The 19,334-nt window shown below is 41.1% G+C and overlaps 2 protein-coding genes across 4 annotated transcripts; one reads left to right on the forward strand and one right to left on the reverse strand.

Moving 5' to 3' along the window:
• Nucleotides 1-783: 783 nt before the first annotated feature.
• On the reverse strand, nt 784-3,913 carry CKLF (chemokine like factor). The gene is made up of 4 exons (XM_049806716.1): nt 3,774-3,913; nt 3,501-3,659; nt 2,788-2,883; nt 784-1,172 (listed from the first exon to the last, which is right to left on the reverse strand). Exons 1-4 carry the CDS (start codon nt 3,843-3,845, stop codon nt 1,068-1,070), a joined length of 432 nt encoding a protein of 143 aa, XP_049662673.1. The 5' UTR covers nt 3,846-3,913; the 3' UTR covers nt 784-1,067.
• On the forward strand, nt 3,841-19,021 carry TK2 (thymidine kinase 2). Of its 3 annotated transcripts, none has more exons than XM_049806711.1 (10): nt 3,841-3,922; nt 4,741-4,778; nt 5,676-5,750; nt 7,097-7,150; nt 8,719-8,808; nt 10,231-10,304; nt 15,822-15,910; nt 16,219-16,298; nt 17,602-17,682; nt 18,084-19,021. In XM_049806711.1, the coding sequence occupies exons 1-10, from the start codon at nt 3,844-3,846 to the stop codon at nt 18,180-18,182; spliced, it is 759 nt and encodes a 252-aa protein (XP_049662668.1). In that variant the 5' UTR covers nt 3,841-3,843; the 3' UTR covers nt 18,183-19,021. The 3 variants fall into 3 exon arrangements, with proteins under 3 accessions (XP_049662668.1, XP_049662667.1, XP_049662669.1); XM_049806710.1 differs by lacking the exon at nt 3,841-3,922 and adding an exon at nt 3,973-4,169; XM_049806712.1 differs by lacking the exon at nt 3,841-3,922 and adding an exon at nt 4,384-4,615.
• The last annotated feature ends 313 nt before the right edge of the window (nt 19,022-19,334 follow it).

Genomic DNA, 19,334 nt, shown 5'->3' on the forward strand with positions numbered 1-19,334 from the left:
GCCGGGCGGGCGAGGGGGGGCAGGGCAAGGCAGGGCGCCGACGGCCGAGCCCCGCCGCCGCAGCTGCAGGGGAGGAGGGTCCCGCCGGGGCAGCGCGGAGCCCGGGCACCGCAGGCACGGCAGGCCGGGGCCCAGCGGAGCCGAAGCGGAGCTCACCGCTCCGCCTTCGCCACGCACGGCCGGGGGGGGGGCGGCTGTGCCGCCGGTCCGCCCGGCTCCCGGCAGCAACGGCGGCGGCCCGGGCCGTCCCCCCACCTCGGTACCTGAGGAAGTGTTTTAAGGCACCCGCTCCCCGCTCACAACGTGTGCCCTGCCTTTGTTCGCCCGTGTCCGTGGCACCTCTCCGGCCCCGAAAGCCTTTTCCATCGGGAGTGGTTGCCCTTCGGTTTGGGCGGTTGGTTGGAGTAATTCCCTCGGCCTCGGAGCGTCTGCAGCAGCGGTCCTCACCGCCGCTTCGACGTGACTTACTCGTAACACCGATGTAATTTTAGCTACCGTCTTCGTTGCGCTGCAGCCCAGTCACGATCGCGTTACGCTACGGAGGCAGTGAGGTTATTTTCAGCGCTACTCTGAACGTAAAAACGAAAACCTGGGGCTAAAAAGATCCCACAGCCATAAAGCATTCACGCGGCCTGAGAGAGTCACCCGCCAGGACGCTGATCTATGCCACGAGGAACGCAGGTAAGGGTGAAGAAAATGTGTTCCCAAAGATGTTTACTGGTACGTTAAATCAAGTAATTTTTTTGCTTCAAGTGGTCTTAATAAATAAATAATGCACTTAGGCCTATTTGTGTTTTCTTTTTATTGCAGAGAGACAAAGTTTCATACAGGTGAAAATGTAATTAAGTTTAGAAAACCAGGACCATTTTCTGTGAAGCTCAGCCTGGTTGAATTGCAACACTGAAACTACATTTGTAAGCGTAAGAAAACTTAGGAACAATACTTTCAAAAATGGACATAAATGCACGGGAAATTCAAAGGTGAACACCTGACAATACAAATTTTTTAAAAGGGAACAGTGAAGCGGTCATCAGTGAGAAAAGTGTTCTTTCACTAGAATGGTAATCTTATTTCGCAGGAGTATTCCTTCCTCTTGGTGCACCAAAGCTAATCTTCTGGAAAAGAAGAACTGCATCGACAACACAGAGAACAAGCAATACAAGACCAAACACCTGTAAAAATAACAATAATGTTACTTTCCCCATAGAATCGCTATCTTCTATTGTAGTTACTCCTCTACCGTTCCTCAAAGAAGCAGTAAATGCATCCTCCTAACTTGCTTCTGGCCTTCTAAATATATGTGTGATGTGAGACAGCTGATAGATTAAGTAACATCTGTATTTAAATCCCCTACAGCAGTCTACACCCTGGCTTTTTTTGCTGTTTGTGTGACGTCTTGGAGGTGATGTGTTCTCCTTGAAAGCTAAGCTACTGCTGCATTATGCTAGACAATGCTTTTATCCTAAATGAAAACCCTTCTGTCTCTTCAAGGACTGCCTAATTAATGGTATCAGCGTGGAGAAAAGTCAACATTTGTAGAAACCAGCCTATCAGGAAAAAAACCAGTGCTCCTCTCCTCTGAAGCTCTGAATGAGAAACACGCTCCAAACAAACTGAAGAAGATGTACGTTAAGTATTTAAAAAATATAAAACTTCAGGCAGGCGACTGGCAAAAGAGCTCCTGAGTTAACTCACTCAGCTCTTGCCCTTTGGCCCGATCCCACATACGCACAAGTTTTTTTTATGCGAGCACGTTTTAAAGTGGAATTATCTGGTCAGTGGGAGTAATGCCAAGGCAAGCTCTTTCAGGAGACCACAGTTCCAGGCAGTTTGCGTCGTAGGAGCACAGGCCTCGGGGCAATTCCGTTTCTCCCAACATTGAAGATGTCATATGTCCTGCCCGAACTTGTTTTCCAAGCTGCCTGCTTAGTCCCCTGCTTCCAACTTAACTTCACAGTTGAGAATATAAATTAGATTCTAGCATAGCCCGTCGCTTTATCAGAAGGTCTCCTTTTTGCTTTGGATGTCGTTGCCAGCAAAGACATCAGCCTTCCACCTCATTGCCTCTTAAGCTGATTTCGAAAAACCCATGTGGCAAGTTCTGCCTTTCTTTTGGTTGCTCATCACATTTTAGCTTATCTTGTACTTCAAGAGACTTAAATACGTTCAAAACTGATTCCCCCCGCCCCCCCTCATTATTAATGTTAATTAGTTTTTACTTGAATTGAAAATACCAGTTGTTTAAACTATTAAACTGGCTTGATCTTGGAGGCACAAAAATCTTACAATCATAGACTGAAAAAACCTTTTCAGCTGCTGTAATTTCTCAGTTTGTGTCAGAAAAAATAATATACACATCAGGAGGGAGGTACCAGCATGTCTGTTAAGAAGTTTCAACTCTTTTTAGTAGGATTGTAGGCATTTCTTCTTAAATAGTGTAACCAGACTGGATAGTCCTAAAAGAGCCAGCGATTCTCCCACCTAGAATTTCAAGCTGTGGAAGCAAATGCAGGTTACTCAGTTAAACTTTAGGAGTTTTCAGTGTTAGTACTTCTCTGTAGTAATTCCTAAGTCTAGTAATATCTTTAAATTACTAGTGATTTGAGGATTATTTTTTTTTTTCTTAGTGAAATACATTGAATGCGTGTTGACTTTTGTTTGCGACTTCTGCATACGTTCTTCCATGACAGAGGTGTTTCTGTGGTCTTACCGCAATGGAAGTATACCAAGAGGCTCACATCGTGTCTACTGTAAGAACTGAAATTCGTTAATAACTTTCCTACTTACTCCTCCAGCCAGTGTCCCATTGTTGGTCTTGATTATTATTGCAAACAGGCACACAATGAGGAGGAACAACGCTGCAATCACCGAGTTGAAAATATCCTGAAACAGCCAGTGGAAGCAAAGTATTTATTCTGAAATACACACCTGAAGAAGCACGTGAACAGCTCGCGATCTTGTATGCATCATTAAGAACTGCTGTTTTACCACGAAAAAGGCATTGCACTAGTATCCACCCAAGATCGACAGTGACGCCCAGCGGTTTGACGTTAGAAAGAGCGCTTGTGATAAAACTTCCTCATTTTACCCACCTTCTTTTTTGGCAGGCAAATTTACGCAACTTGGCTGCGCTCGGCAGACTAAAGCAGCAAATAAATTTTAAAAAGGGAGGTAAGAGGAGACCTCGTTAACGCTGACGTGAAAGCGCATCTTTAGTCTTGTGAGAAGTACAGCACTGCCAGGTTGAGCAAATGATGCTCATTACCGGAGGGGCTGTTGGCGGATACGAGCCAGCTCTTTAGCAGCCGGGGCAGCAGAGCACAGCACTGCCGCCTCTGTCAGGAGAAACTGGCTCCAGGAAAGCGAAGTCCTGCTTTTTTTGCCTTTAGCTCCACAGAAGCGGCGACCGGGGGGTGGCCGGCAGCCCCTCCGGGGTGGGGTGGGGGTCACTCCCAGAAGGGGGTCGCGCCGCTTCCCCTGGAGGGCCGGCCCCTACTCACCGCCAACGGCCAGAAGAGCCACCGCAGCTTCTTGTCCAGCTTTAGCAAGTACAGCAGGAAAAACAGCGCCGTGATCACCGTCTCCATGAGCGCCAGGGCGGTGTACGCCCCGCCCGAGCGGGAGGCCACGAAGCAGAGGAACGTTACAAACGCCACCACCTGAGGGGACAGAAACGGGCACCGGGGGTGGGGGGGGTTAGTGCCCCGCCGGGGCCGCCCCCTCGGCAGCGGAGGAAGCCCGGCCCGGCCCGGCCCGCTCCCCTCAGGGCCTACCGCGCGGGCGATCTTCACAGCGCCCCGCGGGGAGCGGAGGAAGCCGCTGTCCACCGCCGCCGCAGCCGCCATGGCGGCCGGTCCGGTCCGCTCCGGGCGGTCCCGCGCCCCTCAGCCGCCACCGGCCCCGGCCCTGCCCGGCGGCGGAAGTGAGCGCGCAGCGGGCGGAAGCGGGGCGGAGCCGGGGCCAGGGCCGAGGCCGGTGGTGGCGGCGGCGGCGGCGGGGATGGGTCATGTGGCGCCTGGGCGCGGCCTGGGCGCTGCGCGGGGCCCGGGGCCGGTGGGGGGCGGGGAGCGGCGCGCCGGGAGCCGTCTGCGCGGGCGGAGCGGCCGCGGGTTCCTCGGCGGGCGGCCTGGCGCTGCGGCCCCGGCCCGGCCCGAGCGGCGCTGGAGGATGTAAGTCCGGGCGGGCCTCGCTAGGCGGCCGGGCCGGGGAGGGGGGCGGGGTGTGTGTGTGTGTGTGTGTGTGCGCGCGCGGGGAAATCCTGCGTGGGCAGTTCTGAGATTTGCGGCGCCTCAGCTGCTTGTCTTGGAGGTGTCCGAAAACTTTCATCCTTACCCGACTTTATAGCTAGGCCTGTGAGGCCCGTGGGCGTCGCACCATGACCGGCCTTTCCAACGTTCGTTTTTTTTTGTTTTTTTTTTCCCCCAATATAAACTAACTGAAAGAGCAGTCAGCATGACAGAAACGTGCTGAAAGAGCGTAGGTGCTCACGATGCGACTCGTCGTAGTGCTAAGGAGAATGGAGAACTTGGGCTAAAACTGTGTCAGTGTATGCCACAGCGTGTCTGTTACGTGACCCAATGATTACATTAAACCTTAAAGATCGGTAGTTTAGCAGGTACTCGTATTGAGCAATAGAGAACCTAAAAACTTCATGGAGGGGCTCACCTTAAGAGGCTCAGTGTAACTGTAAGTTAGGAGGACCTCCTTCTTGGTTGTAACTCCTGTTTATTTCCATTCTAGATAAACATCTGATAAAAGAAGGCGATAGAAAGACAGTTGTAAGTATTTGCGTTTGTTCAGAAAATGTATAAAACGTGCGAGCTCTAACGTGGTTATAATCTGAGTGTGTGTATATTGGCAGCCGTTGGACAGGGCTGTTTTACTGAGTGGTGGTCAGGTGGGGGGTCTCTTACTGGGTCTTAATTCGGTGCAAACCCACGCTTACCAAGTTCTGTAAATCACAACAACAAAGCCGTGAGGCATTTGTGCAAAAGCATGGTGTTGTGTAGGGACAAGTGTCGGTCTGGCGTCAGTGTTGTGTGTGTAGCATTGGAGTTGCCCTACACAGCCCTGCCTGTGAGGGTTGGGTTTTTCTGTGTTTTTTATTTATTTACTTAGAATCTAATTACTTTAAGCTATAAATTATTTTAAGACAGCTGAAACAAAATTCAGTTTACTGTAACTGTGCAGGTTTCTGAAAATAAAAATCTAATGCATCTTAATGTTTAAGCTATCTATTTAATGGACACTGAAATTACTACTTCCATTGGCCTTTAAGTTGAAAGTTAAGGTGAAGTCTCTGAGGTGAGTTGTGGCAGACAGGGTGGAGGAGCAGCAGCACAGCAGGTGACCCTCTGAAATTCGTGGGGGCCATGGGAAGGGGGTGGGAAGCTGGAAGCACTGGCAGGCTGCTGACTCTGCAGGGGGTACCAGAAAGCAAGATTGCCCCTTGCTTGGTAAAGAGACGGTAGGTATATATATGTATGTCAGGGAGAAAAAAAGTGGTGGTCTGCGGGGAGTCACAAAATCCAAACTGATCCCCACTGTCTTCCTATAAACTAATCTATTTACATTATAAGGAAATAGTATGTTTGATATGGAGAGTATAGTTTTACGTCGGCCATTCACTACTATGCGATAGCATGATTTTTAAAGGTGATACTGTTTTTCTGCAGATATGTATAGAGGGGAACATTGCAAGTGGAAAAACAACATGCCTGGATTATTTTTCACAAACTACCAGCATTGAGGTACTGAATGTACATCTCTCTGTCTTTATTTACATCATTCGGCAGTTGCTTGTCTTGACAGAATTGACAGTTAACTTTTGAAGTGTTGTCCTTTCTTAGGCTAATGAGAAAGGAGCAGCAGGTTTAGATCATACGTAATATAGTACTGGATGACAAAATATCAGTAAAGCCTGTGGATTGGAGTTTGTACCTCTGTAAAATAACTGCAGCCCACGTGGATTGGGCATGTTTGGGCATGCTCATTTGCTCTTTCATGTAACTTAGATATATCTTGTAAGAAGCAAAGTAGAGACAAAGAAGTAATGATGTAAAAATACTGATGTCATGTAACTGAGATCCCAGTAAATGGATGGCTTTTTTAAAAAAATGAAAAATCTGTTAGAATTCTTTCTGGAGATTTCTTAGACTGTGATGGTATTAGATTTCATATTACTTGGAACAAGATTAGGGGAAGGGCAGGCTTACTATATTTTAAACAAAATCAAGGTCAAACCTCAGTGAGCAATTGCTTTTGTGTACGTCAGATATTAATACTTTTCCTGGCAGATCTCGAAACACATTCGATAGTCTCAGGATTCCTCATGGAAATGCTCAGTTGCCAGATGTTATTTGGTAATGTTACTTTGGTAACAGGAATGACCCTTATGGAGTAAGTAACTACTAACTCAAAGGACAACAAACTTTAATTTGCATATAGTGAAACATTTTTTAAAAGCTAGTTAACTTCCCAGGCTTATCAGATTCTCTTAGGCCTGGCTGTGCAGTGTCGTTGGAGTTTTAGACCCTGTTTGAACCAGATAAGTCACCTGTGATTTTACTTATTCAGGGTAGAAGCTTTTCTGATTAATTTCGTAAAAGTTTTGATTACATTTTGTTTGCTAGATCACAAAAAATAAAATGAAAAGTAATATGATAGCGTTCTGATCCTCTCTTCCTTTGCTGAGAAGTGTTAATTTGTGAAGGAATGAGCAGGTCATTGAAATGCAGTCAGTGCTCAGCTAAGCCATTCTTGACCTTACATTGCACTGATTTTGACTCAAAAAAGTGAAAATATTTCCAGGCTTGTTAGGTAATCAATCCAGTGTTTTCTTCTGGAGGTTTAAAAATGCTAAAAAGATGTTGTATAATGATGTTTCTCTATTTTTTTAACATTGTTGATTATTACCTTTTGTATTACAGGATTTAGTGCTGGTTTTTTTGAAGAGGGATGAGCTTTCCAATGCAAGTCCTGAATACTCTGACTTACTGAATGGAGTATTCATTAAAAGTGGTTGTAGACTTGTAGGGTAAAATTACGTATTTTGAATCTAAAACACGTTTAACATGGAGTAATTCTTTTTAACAAGGTTTTGACAGAACCGGTGACTAAGTGGAGGAATGTTCGTGGTCATAATATCCTGGTAAGTGGCACAAATTAGTTCTACAATTACAATTACTGTTCTTCTAGTACGACATGCATGAGAACTTCTTACCAATCAGCAAAACTGTTACAAAAGGTGTGGTCATAATCTCATACAGCAAAAAATAAAGCTCCATCGTGCAAAAGATATTTTATTGTGATTAAGACATGTGTATAATAGAAACATTGCACATAAAATGTGGTTTCAGCAAGTACTGGGTCTTTTATTGGGTATGAGCTAAAGAAACTCACAGAAAGGTAAGCCCTGAGTGTGACAGTTGTTTCTAAATCTACTTATGCCTATTTCAAAGAAGGAAGGAATGTCTTTGCTATTAAATTACCTCAGAAAGTGAGAGGTGCATCTGATCGGTTAATATTGTTTGACTGCTGAAGATATGGAAAATTCAGTCTTGTGAGGTGTTGAGAGCCTCTGTTGTCTTTTGAGTAGTCATCGCTTCTTGGAACCATTCCCCATAGGTATGTCCCTTTGTCATAGCTGTGCTTGGAGACAGCAGTCAGGGCTCTGACTACATCTACAGATAATGCTTTTGCTGGGATGGTTGAAGTGGTTTCTGATGTCATTCTTCCCTGCTTGTATGATCATCTCCATCACAAAAAATGTCATTGCTGGCTGAGATGGGTACCTATGCTCAAGATGATGTGGAATTTGCTGTTAACACAGCAGTGTGGATACACTCCAAACCACATGTGCCCTAACGTGTATTTGATGTAATTACTGCTAGCACAGGTCCTCTGGAAAAGTAAATTCTCCCTACTAGGAGTTGCTGATGCTTTACTTTCTTACTATTAGTAAAGGGATGGGGCATGCTTGGCTGTGTCACACATTATCTCAGCAATCTGTGCACTTCAGCATACTTTCTTGTTCTGATCTTGCACAAGGAGACAAGGAGGAGGTCAGATCTGTGGACTGAAGCCGTGCTGCTGACTTAAAGCTTGTCAACTCAGCAAGTAGACACTGAGCGATGTTTTATTTTGAGTCAGATCTTTGCAGGATAGACTGTTGCTTGTATGTGTGTGTGGAATTGCAGCAATCAGAAAGAGTGGAAGATCTGAGAATTGCTTTGAGCATCCTTTGGGAAGAACAGTTGTCTGTGTTAAAAGACACCTTTTCTGAGGCCCAGAACATACTTACTGGAACCATATTTGCATTTCTGGATGGACTGGGTGTACTGAGAGTCTGTCAGTGCACAAAAACAGAGTAGCGGACATGTTTTTTAAAATCATTAAACGTATTCGAACTGTCTCATATGAGCTATGCCTTGGTCCTGACTGTTCCAGGTGCAGAGTAACTAATTCCTGTTGATTTCAGTGAGCATTCCAAGTGCCCCACTTAAGTGTCTCCAAGGACCAGGACTGTAATTCTTACATCTACATTGTGGAGAGCAAATGATCCCTTAATTCTTCTCAAACCTGGTGTCAGCTGTTTTAGTGCACTACTTACAGCAATTCTGTTGTAGTGCAAAAGCTTATGAAATACCCAACTTCACTTTTTTTGCTGTTTGACCAAACTGAAATGTCTGTCTGTCTCGCTTCTATCTCTAAACCCAGGGCTTAATGTACCAAGATGCATCAAGATGGGGGATAACGTTACAGACTTACATACAGCTTACAATGCTGGAGCAGCATACCAGACCAATGGTAAATAAACATATTTTTCTTTTAATTTAAAAAGGAGTTAGATGCAGTTATAAGTAATAAATGTTTTTAATCTCGTATCCAAAAGTTAAGATGCTGTTTACGTTCCTTTTTTGTTCCTGCAGTGAGCGTGAATTTTTGTGGTGCAGAGACATTGTTGATATGCTCAACTCATGCTCCAGGGGCGAAATGTCCGCTTCCTACTTGCTCAGAACTTTTACTTCCCCAAACTAATACTGTTTTTTTTTTTTTTTTGTACCACCCTTATGAGCTAGACTTGCACAAATCATCAGTGACTTGTCTGTAATTGGTCTCGATATAAATTTAGCTATTTCAAATCTTTGCCAAACATTAGGTAATCTTAAAGATGGTGTTAGTATTCATTCTGCTGCTCCGTGCTGTCTAGCACAAATTTAGCCATTGCTTTTTGTGTTTGTCCAAAATACTTCCACTAAAATTTCTACTGCTTTTTTTCAGATGGTTTGCATCATTTTTTTCCTTGTCATTTTTTCTTTTCCTGTATTGATTCACACACTCTACCTTTTTATCAGGACCTGTTCATTTTTCTTTCCATCAAACACCTGTTGTTACATTCTGTGCTAAGTCCTCCATTGCCTGATTACAAGATCTGATCTTGGGTGGCATGCCTATACCTTAATGATTGTTCTTGCATTATATTTTCTGAGTTTGTGTCAGGGCAAACTTTCAGAAGTACCACATATGATAGGGATACCGCACATACAATCATTAGCTTTTTGGAAGAGGTGTTTTCTGTTGCAGAAAATGTTCATTCAAAAATTCCTGAGGATCTCCCTGCGTTTCAATCTGTGCTTTGCTGTCATTTGCGTCTTGCTGGAGCAATTGTTGCTTCCATGGTCATTAAAGTGCAGAATACCTGGCTGGAAAGAGCTCTGCCATGGTTGCAGTGCTCTGCAGGGGCCAGAGAGTGTCAGAAAATCTCTCTTCTCCAAAATGAAGTGCTGTTTGTTTGAACACATGCACAACTGGCTAAGGCCAGTGCTTTGTCAGTTGTAATTATTTCTTTAAAAAGTTCTGTGTTCTTGTTACAGTTTTTCTGATGTTAGGCCTGTGCTGTTGACACAGTGACACACCTGAAGGTGGAAGTTCTTGTTGCTCTGCAAATCCCAAGTGGACTGCTGCTTTTTTGTACCGCTGATTAACTTCAGGTGCTCAGCTGAATGCTTTTGCAGTTACCTTTGAAACTTGTGTATGAAAAACAGATTAGTTATGTATATGTTTAATAATGCAGTGACCATAAGTAAGATGAGGGTTGTTCTTTTTATCACAAGATCGGGAAGAACTGAAAATGTTAATGTATTTCATAATGTAAAGGACATGATGCGCAATATGAGCTTGAAAAGAAACAAACATGCTGAAAAGTGACTGTCAAGTTTTATTTTGTAGATTTCCCCCGTAAGAATGATGGAGCGATCAATTCACAGTGCAAAATACATTTTTGTAGAAAATCTGTATCGAAGGTATGCTATATGGTTTTCTACTTTACTTTCTTGGCTTAATTAGATTTAAAAATATATAATCAACTGATGATTTCTTTGGTAATTTGGATGTAAGTGGTCTGTGAAATCTGTCAGTTCTGTGTTGGAGTGGCAGTGTGTTTTGTATGGGACGTGCTGCCCACTGGTAGAATAAAATCTGTAGGACATGAGCCAGGTGAGAACCTTTTTCAGAAGCGCTCTTGTATATTTAGAACATCTTATTATTTAGAACACCATTTATTGAAGTTATCTCCTCTCCAGCTGAATACAAAAGTCTTGCTTAAATCAAAGCAAACCCATAGTGAACTCATAAAAAATCATGAGGATATAAAGAAGACGACTAGGAGGGAGAGAGCTAGATAGCGTTATCCAACCTTGCATCCAGGATTGGCATTACTTGCAAGCATGAACTTGACTGACAAGCAGGAACTTGAATTGCATGCTGTTGCTCAGAATCAGGATTCACATGATCAAAATAGACTGCAAACCTTCGTAGGCTAGTAAGTAAAGAAAGAACAAGAGCTGTTTGTCTCTAAATGCCACTTTCTGAATCAGATCCCCACCTCCAGGTGTGCTTGGGCCAGTGGTAGAGCAGTCGGGTCTAACCTGGGTTATTTTGTTCTGGGGGATAAGATTGTGGCCTGAAATAGAAAAAGCATTTATTACCTGGCTGATGTATAACTTGCCCATTCCATACTAATTAAAATAGTGCAGTAATCCGTGCTGATTTTTTTGTTTTGTTTTGAATGCTGACCTTATGTTGAGAAGTGCGTGTGACAGATTGTTGTTTAATGGATTTTTCAGTGGTCTTAAGGGACAAAACCAGTTTCTTGCCCCTGTCTGCAGGGAGAATGGCTGCATGCCACAAGATGGCATCCATGCTACATAAGCTCCTAGGCTGTTACTGGAACTGCTTTGAAAGTTGGGAGAGACACAGTAAGATGTGAGGCAAACAGAAGGAGACATTACTTATCTCAGTCTGCATACAATGGAAATGTACTGGAATGTCTTTCTTGTTTTTATTGATTCCCCCCCCCCCCCTATTGTAGACAAAGTGCTTTTGTCCCAAAGACTGAGAACTGTGTTGCTATGAGGCTGTTTGCTTTTGTCAACTCTATGTATTAATTTTGTAATAACATTTTTAAGGGCATCTAAGATGTTTTGTGGCTTCAGCGCTTTTTAATGTTGGACAGAAGGCATTTGCTTTGTTTTGTTACAGCAAGCTAGAAGCCAGCTGATGCTACCAATAACAAACCAAAATATGATACAAGGGTTTATAAAAGGATTATAAATAAAACAAGGAAAAATTTAAGCTACATGAAAATAGCCATTTTGAGTCACATTAGAAAAATAAGGAAATCTGTCGTCCCTTGCATCCTGTCTCCAGTGATGGCCAAAAGTACTTGAAAAGAGTGTGAGAACAGGGTTAGCATTTATGGTAATTTCTGAGTATATCCAGTAACTTACAGTTTAGGGACTTCCTTGTTCAGCAGCGGTTTCTCTGTATTTAGTAACCCAGAGGGCATGTATTTTCCATGAACCTGTCCAGTTTTCCCCTAAGTCTGTGTAAACCTCTAGTTTCCAGGACATCCTATGGCAAGCAGTTCTATGGCTTTACTCCATGTTGTTTGATCACTGCCCTATCCTATGTGTTGCAGTTCTTTAAAGATCATCCAGACTTGTCTCAAAAACTAGAAGTTATGTCTGTGTACAGGAAAGAAAACTGCATCTAACAAAAGACAGGATGATAATGGGAGCATGGAAATAGTAGTAACAACTAGTAGTAGAAACAAAGACCATTTGAGAGTTATGAAAGCATGTGAAATCTCAGACTAGGAGAAAGTATTGTAATGTAGAGGCAGTACCCTTGTGACTTAAAACAACTACTGTAGACCCCATATTAGGGTGCAAGGAAAGTCATCTTACTAACTGCAGGTTTGTTCATCTGCTGCAGTATTTAGCACAACTTCAGAACAAATGATGAAGGAAAGAATAACTAAAGCTTTAGACAAAAGTTAAAGTCAGCGACCAACAACGCATCATGTTAGACTAATCTAGTAATTGTGTTTTGTAAAGTTCCCCCCCCCCCCAACAAAGGCATTCTCATTGATCTGAATTGAGGTCACATATTATCAAGGAGGTTTGGGGAGACTTGCATGAATAAGTGCAGAAGCTGGTGTTGTAATGTGATAGGATATCCCATTGAAGGGAGATACTGAAAGGGCACATATCAGGCTGGAAGGAGGTTACTCCTGTTGGATCAGCCTTTGGATTGATGCTTTGGTACCCAGGGTGAGAGTATGCTGATAAATTCTGTCATTCAGTTGAACTGACAACAGAAATTTCAATTTGAAGAGGAAGGACTGTAAGTCAAAAAGCAGAAATATATGTATCTTTTTATATATTTATAGATAAATAAAACTTTAGCACAAAATAACCCTAGTATTGCGTAGCCCAAAGAAGAGTAAATGTGACTCTTGCATGTATCTGGCAAAGGGCTTCCAGGAGGGAGATGGAAATATTGGTGCTTTTCTACACAGCTTTTATGAGAGCTTTTTAGCATTACTTTTTACACTTCTAACTGCTCCTTCACGATACATGAACTAGAACTAAAACTGAAATAGGCGTGACGCTGAGATACTGGCATGATCAAAAGAATGGAAGGCCTGTTTAAAGAGACAAAACCAGCTTGACATACTTGTATAGAAAGGTTGGGAGAATACATGTGTCACCTACAGACACACCGGGTGCAAACATAAAAAATGGGAGTTATTGAAATTGCAAGACTATAGTAACAAAAGAATAATTAGATACAAAAAGGCTGTGGATATGTTAAGGGCTAAAAATTAGAAGATGGTGTCTTAGCCATCAGAGGAACAAAGAGAAAATACAAACTTTACACTTGATACTTTTATGTAGAAGGATAGTAGTGCCCTGTGGCAGGGGAAAGGTCTTATAACTTAAAACGATTGCTTCCCATGCTGTGCTTTATGTTCAACTGCTGCATGAAAATTTTAAAAATCATTCTTTAACTAAATGGACTTTGCAAAGGAAAATTCCTTTGTATCCTCCAGAAGCTTTTTCCTTCCTTGTTACTATTTCCTAGAAGGAACCTCCTGTCTCTGTAGGGGAGTGATCCTAATTTTTATGTAGGTTAGTCAACATGTGGAAATCATGCAGAGAACACAGGAGAGGTTGCCTGTTGTAGAAATTGAACGATGCCTGTGATGAAAGGTCTGGAAAACAAAACTAAGCTGACGTATCTTTAAACTTTGCTAAAAATGTTATCAAAAAAACCCCTCAGGCTCAAGTTATTCAACAGTTATCTTCAGTAAAGGGGTTGTTAAATAGCTATATCGAAGGCATTGTCCCATTAAAACTATGTAAAAGTGAAGTAAAACTTTTTTATTCAAAATAAGACTCAGACTGGGGCAAGCATACTGCAAAGAGCAGAGGTTATTTTCTGCTTCCTTTTCTGTAAGAGAAGGTATTGCTTAGGGTCCCAGTCTTCAAGGTGGAGAAGAATTCCTTGTTATCTCTAGTCTACACAAGCTCTTCTCCTTTAGGAGAATGATTAGTTTAAGCAAGGGATGAAGAGCTGTGGGACTATCAGGAATACCAGCTCTTCTTTGATCCAGTGTCACTCAGTATTTGTGTTTTGGTGTTGCAGGCTTTTTCCCAGAGAGAGAAATAGAGTAAGATTTACGATGATGATGATGGAAGGCTTAAATTCTGAGCAATTGTTTTGAGCTTCTCTAGCATGCAGAGATGTGCAATCACAGTAAGAACTTGGACACTCATGCATATCTGAGTTTAGCACCGAAAGACACGCTCATGTTAGGTGTAAAACTTTAGAAGAATTTTGAATGAGTGCACGTGAGTATGCATGATATGTTATAGGCTAAGCAGTAGTAATTCACTTTGTCCCATTTGAATTCATAGTTATTTATGATAGAAAGCTCATTCCATTCATGTTTAACTTTTGCAGTAAAAACTACTTGGTAGGAGTCAAATGTCAGCAAACTTTGGAAATGAAAACATCCTTTTGTGCCTCCTACATTACCTGTATCTTTATGGATCTTGAGCCTGATCCAGAATCCTCACAGGATTAACCAGGGGACTCCACTGACGCAGGCAGTGTGGGAGGCAAAGGCATGTTGTCTGCAGGGCAGGTCAATGCAGAATTGACCTGGATGTATCTGACTTTTAGGGTAAGAACAGTGGAGCTTTTTCATATTTCTAATTACTTTTGACCTTCCTGTTTTCCCCATATATCTTGGAGAAAAGTAGCAGAATCAGTATTTGGCTTATGTATATGCCTGCTACCCAGAAACGTATATAATTGATATATTAGAAGAATAGTGGTGAATTGTATTAGCCCATTTCTTGGGTGCTTTGGGAGGCAAGGTATTCAGCTGGATGGCACATAAAGAAGGGAGGTGGTACAAATATGGGTTTTGCTTTCTTGCATATTTAAGCAGAAATATATTTCTGGATTATCTTTACCCAGTTTTACCAGTGATCAAAGCATGTTGCCAGGAGAATGGTTTAGAAATCTGTGGAATCTTTTCCTTCAGCACTACTTAAAATGTTGCAGCTGGTCTTAATCATTCAGCTAGAGAGGACAGGAGCCTCTCGACGCTATCTCTTTTTTTATGTTTCAGTTGCAGAGGCATTTAGGAAAGAGTGTGGAGTATGTGTTACTATCACCAGTTTTGAAGACAGAATAATGTAAAACTAGTAATATTTGACTATTTAGGAATATGATAATAAGTGAAGATTCCAATACTAGTAAAAACAATATGTGATACTTAGTACGTCCTCTATAGACTCCCTTTTACATGAGTTGTTTGATATTTTATTATTCTTACTAAGATAACTTTGGGACAGTTGTCTCCAATATTGTCTGTGCTCTCTGAATACAGAGTTCAAATTAAGCATGTTGAATATTTCATTACTCCTTCCACAAATGTTTCTTACAGTGGGAGTAAATTTTACTTAGTGTCATTATTTTTTCACTGCTCTTTACTATGGCTTCTGTAATGAATTGTCATTGCTGCCTAGTAAATTAAGCCTTTCTGGTGACATGCAGTGCAGTAGTTCAGATATATTTGAAATGAACCTGATATAAAGAACCTGAGCAATAAATACCATTGACACTAATTTGTTGTTATTGTATAAATGTCAATGTGGTAATGTTTTTCTTCTTAGTCACTAAGTAATTATTTCTTAACTGTAATGGGGAAAATAGCTTGTAACTGTTAATAGTAGGAACTTTGTGTTTGGTTGGGTTTTTTTTAAGAAAAAGATTTGGTCTTTTTACTTTACAAACACTGCTTTATGAGGCCTTCAATTTGGGTGGGCATAATATTGGTCTTTTTTTTCATGTCACATATGCTGGAGTAAATTGGGAGTAATTCTAGTCAGGTGAAAAAAATACAAGTTTAGAATTGATCTGTGCATGCTGTTCAGTGAGTGATGACTTTTATGTTTATTCAGCGGAAAAATGCCAGAGGTGGATTATGTTGTCCTAACAGAATGGTTTGACTGGATCCAGAACAACACTGATGTTTCAGTTGATTTGATAGGTAAATTTTTGATGGGATCTGGAGGGCCATGTTTGTTGGGTGGGTTTCCTTACTTGGAGAAAAAACAGTTCTTTTTTCATGGGTCATAAATAATCACATTATTCAGTATAACGGTGGTTGCAATGTGTAGCATCAGAGAGCATGAATTCATGGATGGTTCATGGGTTGATTAACGGTAATGCCAAAGGGGAGGTTCAGTGGTGGTACCCAAGTCAGGATTCTTTCCTTCTATGGTTTGTGAAGTAAGTTTCCTCTTTGCTTTTAAAGCTGATCCTTGAACATAACTATTACAATTTTTGTTATTACAGTTTATCTTCAGACTTCTCCTGAAGTTTGTTATGAGAGGTTAAAGAGAAGATGCAGAGAAGAGGAAAAGATCATTCCTCTGGTAAGCAGTTCCTTCAATGTATGTGGTTACAGTGAGCTTTAAAAACATAATGATTCCAATCTAAATACTAAAATCATATCCCGAGTGTATTGCCAAAATGTGGTGCAGCTGTTTCCACTGCAAACTAAAACTTCAGTATTTAATTTTGATTTATTTAAAAAAAAAAATCTATCATGCACACTGACTTGCCCAAGTGCTATGTTTTAGTAATCAGTGTACTACAGCTGACTGTTCAGGTGGAGTATTAATCAACTGTTCATCTTCTCTAAGATGTAAAAAGGCAATTGCTTTTGTATCATTAATTGGCATAAAAGGACCCAGTTGAAGCACAAATACCTGTGCATGCAGGTGCTGAAGATTTATGTGGGCACTTTCTGTTGTCTGCTGTTACTGGGATGTTTATGCATGAAAAGTGTCTCTGCTTGTGTCTGAAAAGCTGCAACTTCTTGAAAATTGTTAGCATGGGAATCTGCTTAAAAATAAACTGTAGTAACTGAATGATCACTTTTTGTGTCACAATTTACAGAATGGGCTTTCATTAGAGTTTTCTCCTAAAGAAAGCCTAACCAGAAATAAATGTAGTTACAGAAGACATACTGTATACTAACTACAAGGGTATCTCTAGTGTTGGGTAGCTCAATAGAAGACATTGTCAGTTGAAGATACATGAAAGAGTTAAATTTTGGGCCATGTGGAATTTTGCCTTGGAGAATAAATCCTCCATATAGTGGATTTGAAGAGACATTGTGTTACTTTGCAGCTCTACTGAGGGTTGGGGGGGGGGGGGCAATTATGAATGAAAAATGTTAAGTGGTCTCTGTGGAAAAAAACCCCAACCAAAACTGATAGTTGATGACAGGCAGAAGTGCTTTTAGAGGAAATTGAGTCAGAGTTAGGAGAAAGTGAACTGGGAATTTTAGGAAAGTGTATTGACACAGAGTGCCTTCCATACATACTCTTTGCAGTCTTGCCCTTTTTGTCCTTACTTCTCTTTGTTGTATTTTTCTCTGTAAAATCTTGAGCCACATTAACACTTACGGGAGAGTAACATGGTTCTTGATCTTAAAAGGAGCTGAGAGCCCTGTGCTCCTGTAAGCTGTGTCTTTGAGCTTCTTCATGGAATAAAACCTTATACTGGGAATTAATTTTTCTCAGAAACCTTCTGATGCTTTTTATTTTTGTTAGTGGAAATATCTGATGCTGGCTTTTATATATAGTTCTTAACTACTTACCAAATGTATGAAAATTGCAATGTGTGTTTCATCTGTGGGCATATGTGTTATTTGAATGCCTTTTTTTCTAGGACTATTTAGAAGCTATTCATCAGCTCTATGAGGAGTGGCTCATTAAACATACACTATTTGAAGTTTCCTGCCCAGTGCTTGTAAGTATTATTTTAGTTAACAACCAGTTAAGCATATGGAGGATTGTACTCTTCAAATATTAAGAGTGTTACTTAGTGGTAAAAGTAAATAAATCTGCTTTTCTAATAACATTTGGAGAAGGAAAACCTTGGAAAAATGTTTACAGCTATCCCTAGTGTATAGCACAAAAGTCTGATCTTACATCTCTTTGGTGGAATTTTAGGGTCTGTTCACTGTGATTGTTTGCAGGATCAGACATGTAGCTTTTCAATGAATGCCAAATTCTGAACAGAAAGCTAATTGGACAGATCTCTAGGAGTATATTGGTTTGGCTTCAGTGGTAGTCCTGTTCTATTTTGCTCAAAAGCAACCGTGTTTTATGGTGTCAATTATTTCTAAAGTTCATGTTCTTCTTTTCAAGGTTATTGGAGCTGACCATGACATGCAGAAAATGATAGAAAAGTATGAAGAAAACCGGGACCAAATACTAACTCCATATAATATGCAACACCATTTGTAGAACGCTGCGGTGGTTGTATTTTAAAAAAAATATGTTTATGAAGTCTGATTTGGGGGGAAAGTTGAGTATTTTTAATATTTCTAAATATAACTGGTTTTGCTTTTGAATTGTGCTTTGTAGAATGTTGTGGACTTATTGCTATGAAATGTTCAGATACAAGTCATAAATAGAATATAAGCCAGCTCCCTTTCATGTTTTTAGGTTTTCCATCAGCTTTACTGTGTCAATTCTATTCAGCTAAAATATGGCTATTTCTCCCATTTCCCACTTCACTGCTGCTTCCTATAAGTAACCTAAGTTTTTTCCCCAAAGACAATCCTATTTTTGTAATTTGAAAGAAATAGTTCCATACAGGAGGTGGGATGTCCTTTTTTATTATTACAGGAAGCAAATGAAGTGCATCAAGTCAAAGTAGCTTTGTTAAGTAGGTCTTACGAGGTTGAAACAGGAGGTCTTAGTCTAATCCCACCTATACTAGTGCAGTTTCATTGAATTTAGTAAGTTTCTTCTGCTTTACATGAAATCACAGTATAGCTGTAGTTCTGAAGATAACTATGCACTAGTATAGTCCCACTGAATTCGGTGGCAAAAAAAGAATAACTTTTTTTCTAAGTAATGGCAGAATGGCTCTGAGGCTTTTTTTTAAGCTAGGTTTTTAAAAGGGCTTATTTCTGTCTAGTGTTCATGAAGTCACCGGCCCTGCTATGGCTGAGTTGTGGATTAGTGAAAATACAGGGTGCACAGAACTATATTTGTTGTTCCTTTCAAATGGTTATAAAACCCCGCAGAATTAATTCATTTCTTAACTCTTTTGGATTCTTTGATTGTACTTTTTTTTTTTTTTTATAAAGAAAAATACAGATGGTTCTTTGCATTTATATCTTCATCAGTTCATTGTGACTTACAGGTACTTGGAAAGTAGAGTAAAATAGTGGGGGCTTCAATCTTGCACTTGTTCGCTAAAGTGTTGAGTTGCCCTTAATTTCTGCTTTACCCTCTGAGTGTCATCTTCAAGATAATCCTTCTAATGCAGCAGTTCTGACTATTTTCACATTACTTTTTCTGTTTAACTTGAGGGGAATGATTCTTGGAAGTACAGTATATAATTTTTTTTTTCCATAAAAGTTTTCATCGGCTTAATTGGAGCAAGCA

Source organism: Accipiter gentilis, chromosome 7 (assembly GCF_929443795.1).
Source record: "Accipiter gentilis chromosome 7, bAccGen1.1, whole genome shotgun sequence".
Taxonomy (NCBI): Eukaryota; Metazoa; Chordata; class Aves; order Accipitriformes; family Accipitridae; genus Astur; species Astur gentilis.